At 37.8% G+C, this 9,633-nt stretch overlaps 1 protein-coding gene across 2 annotated transcripts; it reads left to right on the forward strand.

Annotated features, from left to right (window-relative positions):
* Positions 1-715: 715 nt before the first annotated feature.
* On the forward strand, positions 716-9,568 carry LOC149736176 (prolyl 3-hydroxylase OGFOD1-like). Of its 2 annotated transcripts, none has more exons than XM_089879054.1 (13): positions 716-882; positions 1,537-1,626; positions 2,471-2,599; positions 3,222-3,362; positions 3,801-3,938; positions 4,071-4,162; positions 4,533-4,664; positions 4,834-4,950; positions 5,905-6,142; positions 6,509-6,620; positions 7,034-7,140; positions 8,899-8,957; positions 9,332-9,568. In XM_089879054.1, the coding sequence occupies exons 1-13, from the start codon at positions 756-758 to the stop codon at positions 9,464-9,466; spliced, it is 1,617 nt and encodes a 538-aa protein (XP_089735180.1). In that variant the 5' UTR covers positions 716-755; the 3' UTR covers positions 9,467-9,568. The 2 variants fall into 2 exon arrangements, with proteins under 2 accessions (XP_089735180.1, XP_089735181.1); XM_089879055.1 differs by lacking the exon at positions 716-882 and adding an exon at positions 968-1,103.
* The last annotated feature ends 65 nt before the right edge of the window (positions 9,569-9,633 follow it).

Here is a 9,633-nt window from a genome sequence, read left to right on the forward strand (position 1 = left end):
ACCGTATCCTCACGACTCCCAGAGACGGTTGTACCATCTCCCCCCACCCCTATATATAGCCCCATGCACACTGCCGCGTTTTGTTGTTTGTTTTTCGCTTTTTCGCTATTAATTGTTTAAAACATAGTTAGAAAATACTATGTGTTAACAATTTTACACTTATACGCTGACAGTACCATACACTTACCGACCACCGCCTATTTTTAAACACCGTCTGCTTATCTACACACTGCAATAGCTTCAGCAACTCAACTGTTGATGATATGAGCTCCCACCCACAAGGATATAAACGCCCAATAACTGATTGAACTCAACTAAATTTCGTTTTCGATGCCTTGGAGTTAAAGACACTACAACAGCTGGCTAATTAACACGTCATAATAGCAATTGTCTTTTAACAATGGTGCTAATTCCGTTAATGAATTTTGGTGGGCTATGCGCTGAACAACGCTAGGTGTAGATATTTCTTTGTTTGTTCTTTTTACACCATGGCGAGCTACGCTGAAGTGTAAACGCCGCTTAAAAGAACAGACAAAGAAATATCTACGCTGACTTGCGCTGAACAACGCTGGGTGTCGATATTTCTTTGTTTGTTCTTTTTATACCAAGGCGAGCTATGCCATAGTGTATTTTGAATTAAATTAAACCAGCACTAAATTCCCCCCTCTCGTGCCTAAAAAAACGGGATTTATGATTTCTATCCGGCGAAATGTTATGATTTTGGTTTAGGGAGTTTTTGATCACGTGTGTAAAAAATGGCGAGCGGCAAATTGTTGAAGTTGCCACAAAATGTTTACAAACCTCAGCTTAATAATGTAATGCAAGATGAGAAAGTTAAGAAAAATATCGAAAACGTTTTTCAACGAAAGAATAAAAATATAGGTATGTCTGCTTGATGTTGTTAAGTGTTGTACACCGTACATGGTGGCTATTTACAACTGGGTCCTATGCTTGAATTAATAAGCGGCCTTCTCTGCGTTTCGGGTCTTTATGAAATCGGAAATCGCGAACACCTTATGTGCTAGTACTTAAGCAGTTTGGAGCTGCATGTCCACTCATGTTGGGTTATAAATGTAGTAAAGAATGGCTCTGTAGATTCGTAGGTATGATCATATACTGTTATGTAAACTAGCTGATTGCTGCTAGTCTTAATCGCCAACGTAAAGTACCCTGTTAAACCATACTGTACGCTGAAAACCAGTCAAGATACTAATTTACTCCACATTAATTCCTAGATTTAATATTGTATAACAAGATTTATATTAGAAATTATATTTTAAATGATAAAACAACAGCTATACGTGTTTCCGAGCTTTGTTTAGCTTACAAGAACCAAATAAACACATGCCGACCATGTATTTGTATGGGCGATTCACGCTCTGTGGGCTCCGTAATGGCGGACACAAGCGACGTTTCCTGACGTGACGTTGGGACAACCCATTAGAGCCTTGAACCTGTAACTTCTGGGTTAACCACTCCACCACACTATCTATACTTAGATATTCTTTGTAACAAAATAATTTCATTGTTTTCCAGATTCCGGAACCCAGGACATAATTGATTGTTCTTCTTTCCCGTTCCCTTATTGTGTCATAAAGGACTTTCTTTGTTTGCCAACAAACAATGGTAGATGTATAGAATAGAACTTCCCTAACCCTCTATATTATCGGCTTTTTAATCTCTGGTTATGTTCAAGGTAGACAATCCAACTGTGGATTTAATACACAACAACAATAATCAGTAAACATTACAACCAATAAGTTAGATTTGTTTCACAGGCTTGTGTGTCTAACTATCCCTGTCTCCCCTGTGTTTAAAGTTTGTTCGTATGTATACACTAGTGTCCAATAGATAGCTACCATGCCCCCTTTAACCCCAGAACCCACTTCACCACTACACTTTGTTTAGTAGAATGGCTTCTAACCACCCTACCTCCCCCCTGCGTTTTAAACTTTGGTGCCTAAGTACCATCATCACACAATATATAACCCTTTTAGAACTTTTAGAACTCAGCTACATAATGTTTCACAAAGTCTGCTATCTATGTATTTACATATATATATATTATACCTATAGCACATTATATATGTTATATTATACATATATATTGTACCGTGGATACAAATAAATACAATCAACATGTTACATAATCTTTTACAAAGTCTGCTATTATATTACTCCTATACCGATAGGCGATAGCACATTACATCTGTTATATATTATACATATAGTAGGGTGGGGAAAGATGGGACACCTTTTCGTTTTGTTTTCTCTTTCCATTTGGTAGTAAACAAAGAACATTCAATGAATTATAAAACCGTATTCTTACGACTTCCACAGACCGTTGTTAATTGTTTAAAACACGATCAGGCTTTTTGGATAGTATGTGTTAAAGTTGTCCCATCTTCCTCCACCCTAATATATATATATTATATTATATACAAATAACTAAACAACCATATTCTCACAGATCCAGCCAATGAGTTTGTCGCCCAGCTTCGACAACAATTACTTAAATTAAGCTTCACCCCAAAATCGAACGATCTTTATAAATTCTCGCAAACATCTGAACTTGTTGGGAAACCTGAAGATAAAGGGGGTGAACATGAACAGTTGAACTTGTTTGTAAATATAAGTGTCGCAATTTACTAATTCTAAAAAATCCGGGGTGACAATTTTAAAGTATAGTAAGGCTCTGCTTGTTTGTATAGACACCTAACAGCAGGGTAAAATCTGGGGTGACATTGTTAAAATACAGTTACACTCATAGTTGTCAAACATAGGGAACCTCAATGATTAATGTGGTGAATGCAATATACTTTGGCTCTGCTTGTTTGTATAGACACCAGGCAGCAAAATAAAAAAGTTTTTTAAGCCACCCCTTAGCTACATCTGTTGTATCCATTACTTATTAATTTGCGAGTAAATTTAACATCACTGTAATCTCCAATACATTTCCTCTGTGCAAATATACTTTGGCTCTGCTTGCTTGTATAAAACCTATGACCCAACAACAGGTAATTCCTGTACCCCATTTAGTATTTAGCCAATATATCATATACAAAAATATAAACGTTTATAAATGTAATAACAGCATTGTGTAAAATACCTTGTTAGTCGGTATTTGATTTAACTAATCTCTGCTACCATGTTCAAATGTTCAAAGGGATAAAAAAGACTTTTTATATTTGTAATAACACAATAATTTCCAAAACCCCCAGAAACCCTCAACCCCATTTCCAATCTCCTCCCTCACTTTACATCCCTGCTGCGTAAGAAGTTGTTGCCGTGGTTACGTGAGGTCACTTCAATCGAACTTAACGATGACGTCGACATGTTTTGCGCTCAGTATTCAGACACAGGTGATTGGTGTTTAATAGAAATATGCTAGCTTACTGGTAGACTGCTTGTATCTTAACCAGAGGTAATAGGTTCAAGACTCGATGCTGCTACCATTGTGGGCATATTTGTCCTTGGGCAAGACACTTAACAGCAATTGTTACAACCCAGTGGTCACTAATGGGTTGTCTAAATTGTGATACAGTAGAACAATCACCCACAAAGTTACATACATTGTTGGCGGATGTGTCCTTTGGCAATTAACAGCAATTGCTGTCGTTAGAAGTTACATTTATACATTAAAATATATCAAAACTTAATAATGTTTATAACTTTAGCCATTCACAACTCATTCTTATTAAAGCATCACAGATTAGTAAAATATATATTAATAAAATAAGTATATTTTCATTTTTGGTCTATTAAACTTTTCACAAACAAACCTTGTTATGACATTGCAGATTATTTGCTTTGTCATGATGACGAGCTTGAATTTCGCCGAGTCGCTTACGTTTATTATCTGACACCGGATTGGTCGATGGAAGAGGGCGGGGCACTTCAACTTTTTGATTCAAAACAGTTTGAAAATAATGGAACAAGTAAGATTAATCAATTAATTATTAATATATATTTAAAATTTTATTTTAAATTTTTGAATTGTTTTTAAACTTTTTTAAAAATTTTTTTACTAAATTTTTCAAAGTATATTTTTAACAAAGTTTTTATTACAGCCATATATGATCCCACCTCTGTGGTTCGCTCGATCGTCCCAACTTTTAATTCTTTGGTTTTATTCGAAGTTTGCCCAACTTCTTTCCACCAGGTGGGATTGTTAAGATTAGTTTACTTTGTATTAACTAAATAAATAACCAACCTAAATTACCGACGGTGTGGAGTGCTTGTAGTCTAAAGAAACAGGTCCGAGGCTCGTTGCTGCTACCATTGTGGGCGTATGTGTTCTTTGGCAAGACACTTAACGACAATTGCCCCACCCAGTGGTCACTAATGAGTTGTCCAAATTATCAGCCATACAGAAAAAAAATCACCCACAAAGTTACGTACGTGGTAACTGGTAAGCGAACATGAGGTGTATGAAACAGAACACCTGTGTTATAACTACTGTCATTGCCTTGCTACGCTAAAAAAAAACAATAAAATAATATGATATCACAATAACGATTATTACATCACAGGTGCAGGAGATTGTTACATCATCAAAGACGCGATTGTCACTCACGGGTTGGTTTCACGGCCCCACGAAGCCACGACCTCCACGAGTGACAGACGCCATGCCACCAATGAACCATTACGTGCCATCGAACGAGGTGATATATCGTTTTATTGAATGTAACTCGACAGCGAGCACGAGGTGTATAAATGAGTAAATCTAACTCATTTTACTATTACATTCCTTTTTTGTCTGTTTTATTTTAACTCAATCAACAAAATGTTCATTAACAAAACGACTTGACAATAACACCCCATTTACCCCAGAACACCCCGTTACTCCCAGAATGGTTGGATCCATCTTACCTCAACATTGGAACACAAGCCACGATACAAGAACAATTCACCGAAGATTCAGAAATTCAATTGAACAACTTTTTATTGGTTTGTTAATCGTTTATTTCATATTTATTATGTCATACTTTCGACCGGCGCCGTGGCATAGTGGTTAGCGCGCCTGCCTGTAACTAGGGATGCACATTACAGAATTTCGAATCCATGAGATTCGAATCCTTTTGTATTCGAATCTTATTACGGGATTCGGTATTCTGTTTAATGACGTCATTACACGTCATCTCATATACTATATTAACAATTTTTGAAAGTTATTAATTTTGAAAAAAAATATTTTTGTGTTTGTGGGACTTTCGAGAGTAAACGTTTCGTAACGTCTTTTCATAGCCTGCTATACGTTTCATGACGCAAAAACTACCCAATAGTACAATTTCTGATCATTTTACAACTCAAGATCCAACAAGGCTGCTATGAAAGGGTCAATAAACTGACTTTTGTGGTTAAAATTTTTTTTCCTATAAATATAAAAAGATTCGAAATTCTAGATTCGGAATTCTAGATTCGAATTAAAGTATTCTAGGATATCCTAGAATACCTAATTATTCTGTAATGTGCATCCCTACCTGTAACCCAGAGGTAATGGGTTCAAGGCTCGTCGCTGCTACCATTGTGGGCGTATATGTCCTTGGGCAAGACACTTAACGGCAATTGTTCCAACCCAGTGGTCACTAATGGGTTGTCCAAATTATCAGCCATACATAAAAAAATAAAAAATCCCCAAAAAAATAATCACTCACAAAGTAACATACATGGTAACTCGTAAGCTGGCACGAGGTGTTAAACCCGTGTGATAACGACTGTCGTTTTCCGGCCACGCGAGGATAAAGTAAGTTACATTCATTCATTCATAACACTTTTGTTTTCAAATATTTAAATACCTTTTTTTGTTGTTTTAATTAATTTGATTTATCTATTTTATCGCCAATTTTATAAATTAAAACAATTTAATCGCGAAATTTTAAAAACCCAACCTTTATGACTCAGCAAGAAAAATACAACGCCCTTTGTGACGCGGTTAAATTTCTACGAAACCGCAAGGAATTATGGGAAACCTGCGGACCACCGAGCAAACAGTTTTACCATAAATTAAAGATTTCTATGAATGATCAACCAACCGCGACTAACGAAGATCCCTCTATGACATCATCAATGACAATTGTTCGCGATATAATTCAATTGTTTCATTCCGAGGAAATGTTTTTGTTTCTTTCAAACGTAACAGGTGATTTTTAATGTTTAGTTTTTGGAACAAAATTTTAAATTATGTTCAAGTCTACCATTCTTGACAATTTCCCCCAAGTAGTCTTACAGTAGCGTGTTTTAATCACTGTGTTTTTTTGTTAATTACCTTCGTTGTTTTTAATTAATTTGATCTTCGCTATCGTATTAGAAGAGAAGATAAATAAAAAATTATATTATTTGTATTTATTTATATTCCATTAGATACTTAAAAATATTTAAAAAATTTATCTGATTTAAAGTAGTTCTATCACCATACTAACTATGACATCATAATAATCATTACTTCAACTATGACATCATTACTTCAACTATGACATCATTTCTTCAACTATGACATCACAACCAGGATTATCGTTTCACCCAATGACAATCGATTCGGACGATGACGACGAGGAAACAAACGGGAAACGACAGAAACTCGATGAGGGGCTGGTACCAGGGACGTACTCGACTTGCAGGTACCTCGTGCTCGCTGTCGAGCTGATGTAACGATGGGAACATGGGTTGTATGAATAAACACAACTTGTTTGTTCCCATTGTTGAACTGTTGAGCTGTTGTAGCGTGTGGTTTAAACCGATGAAATTCACCTCGTAACACCACCACAGTATAATTGCCATGGAAGCTCAACCTACCACGGCAGTTTACTGCATGCTTGTTTTTGAGGATATGATATCATAGTTTAAGTTAAAGAAATGTGAGGCTTTGAATAGAAAGCTGTTAGTAGTTGTGCCAAGTTTTCTGTCGCAGTAGCGAATAAATTGCGTTAATGGTTTATCTCGTGGTAAATTTAGACTTTTTTAACTGTTTTTAACTTGTTATAGATGGGTACCAACTTTAGATTGTAGCAATTCACACGACTATTGTTCCCAGGTTCGAGGTCCGCCGTTGGGAGAAAGGAAGTTACCGATTGTTGCGCGACAACGATTACGAACGTGGAGAGTTTTCATTGGACGTCAATCTGTTTCTTAACGTCGGAGGTTTGTGATGTCATAATGTTTCTTATTGTCACTTTTGTCTACACAATGGCCGTCATAAGCGCTTGATTCGTTGTTAATGAACCAACTTTGGTCTAAATCCCAGGTCCCATGGCGTGCCTCACTGTAGGACCTCACCCATATAGAATAGAATGTACATATACAATGTTGGGGTAATGGTCCAACTCTGGCCTAAATCCCAGGTCCCATGGCATGCCTCACTGTAGGACCTCACCCATATAGAATAGAATGTGCATATACAATGTTGGGGTAATGAACCAACTCTGGCCTAAATCCCAGGTCCCATGGCATGCCTCACTGTAGGACCTCACCCATATAGAATAGAATGTGCATATACAATGTTGGGGTAATGGGCCAACTCTGGTCTAAATCCCAGGTCCCATGGCATGCCTCACTGTAGGACCTCACCCATATAGAATAGAATGTGCATATACAATGTTGGGGTAATGAACCAACTCTGGCCTAAATCCCAGGTCCCATGGCATGCCTCACTGTAGGACCTCACCCATATAGAATAGAATGTGCATATACAATGTTGGGGTAATGGGCCAACTTTGGTCTAAATCCCAGGTCCCATGGCGTGCCTCACTGTAGGACCTCACCCATATAGAATAGAATGTGCATATACAATGTTGGGGTAATGGGCCAACTTTGGTCTAAATCCCAAGTCCCATGGCGTGCCTCACTGTAGGACCTCACCCATATAGAATAGAATGTGCATATACAATGTTGGAGTAATGGCCAACTCTGGCCTAAATCCCAGGTCCCATGGCGTGCCTCACTGTAGGACCTCACCCATATAGAATAGAATGTGCATATACAATGTTGGAGTAATGGCCAACTCTGGCCTAAATCCCAGGTCCCATGGCGTGCCTCACTGTAGGACCTCACCCATATAGAATAGAATGTGCATATACAATGTTGGGGTAATGGGCCAACTTTGGTCTAAATCCCAGGTCCCATGGCGTGCCTCACTGTAGGACCTCACCCATATAGAATAGAATGTGCATATACAATGTTGGGGTAATGGGCCAACTTTGGTCTAAATCCCAGGTCCCATGGCGTGCCTCACTGTAGGACCTCACCCATATAGAATAGAATGTGCATATACAATGTTGGGGTAATGGGCCGACTCTGGTTTAAACCCCAGGTCCCATGGCGTGCCTCACTGTAGGACCTCACCCATATAGAATAGAATGTGCATATACAATGTTGGAGTAATGGCCAACTCTGGCCTAAATCCCAGGTCCCATGGCGTGCCTCACTGTAGGACCTCACCCATATAGAATAGAATGTGCATATACAATGTTGGGGTAATGGGCCGACTCTGGTCTAAACCCCAGGTCCCATGGCGTGCCTCACTGTAGGACCTCACCCATATAGAATAGAATGTGCATATACAATGTTGGGGTAATGGGCCGACTCTGGTCTAAACCCCAGGTTCCATGGCATGCCTCACTGTAGGGCCTCACCCATATAGAATAGAATGTGCATATACAATGTTGGAGTAATGGGCCAACTTTGGTCTAAATCAGAGATCCCATGACATACCTCACTGTAGGACCTCACCCATATAGAATAGAATGTGCATATACAATGTTGGGGTAATGGCCAACTCTGGCCTAAATCCCAGGTCCCATGGCGTGTCTCACTGTAGGACCTCACCCATATAGAATAGAACATCACTATATGATGTCATAATTACAACTTCATTATTACATCATACACTCTATTGTTTAGATTGGTGTGAAGACAATGGGGGTTGTTTGTCGTATATCGCTGACAATGAAGACGAGGAGGTCAGTGTTGCCGGTTTATTATTTAATAAGTGTTGCCAGATAGAATTTTAAAATTGGCAAGTTTAATATTTCCTAGTGTTGCCAGATAATCAGGATAAAAAAAGGCATTAATTTTTTTTAATAATGGCAACAAAATATATATAAATATTAAACGGGTTTCTAACCATAAGGATATAGGACTGGCTACCGAATGTTTTTGCTGATCATGTTTTTTTTTGGTAAAAAAACTTCAAACCTTGGTTTAATCTTAATGTACAGTTAGGACGGTTTCAAACAAAATGTGGAATTGAGATTGAATTTTTTTCATGACTGGATTTGGTGGATGCAGATTTTTTTTTTTTTTTCCAGTTTATATATTGTTTCTATTATTACAGTTACTTACAATTGTGCCGAGTTCGAACAATTTATCCGTGGCGTATCGGGACAGTGGGGCGATTAGGTTCGTTAAGTATATAAACCATCTTGCCCCGCATGAAATATATGATGTTTCTATGTCTTATGTTCAATAGCTGAGCAGTGTTGCACGTTCGTATTTTAAATATTTTTTATTTGGAAACACTGGGTTTCTATTGTTTGATTATGTTATGAAATAAATAACTGCCAGCACTGTAGGAGTTTTAATCTAGATGAATGAATGAAACTTATTTTTCCTTGCATGACGGGGCAAGGACAGTCG

This window comes from Ciona robusta, chromosome 5, assembly GCF_009617815.1.
Source record: "Ciona robusta chromosome 5, ASM961781v2".
NCBI lineage: Eukaryota > Metazoa > Chordata > Ascidiacea > Phlebobranchia > Cionidae > Ciona > Ciona robusta.

Excerpts from the sequence above, each read along its gene's own strand:
- LOC149736176 (XM_089879054.1), top strand. The coding sequence starts at position 756 with ATGGCGAGCGGCAAATTGTTGAAGTTGCCACAAAATGTTTACAAACCT. Across the intron at positions 3,939-4,070 it reads GTTTGAAAATAATGGAACAA|CCATATATGATCCCACCTCT; the intron begins GTAAGATTAATC and ends TTTTTATTACAG. Across the intron at positions 7,141-8,898 it reads TCTGTTTCTTAACGTCGGAG|ATTGGTGTGAAGACAATGGG; the intron begins GTTTGTGATGTC and ends TCTATTGTTTAG.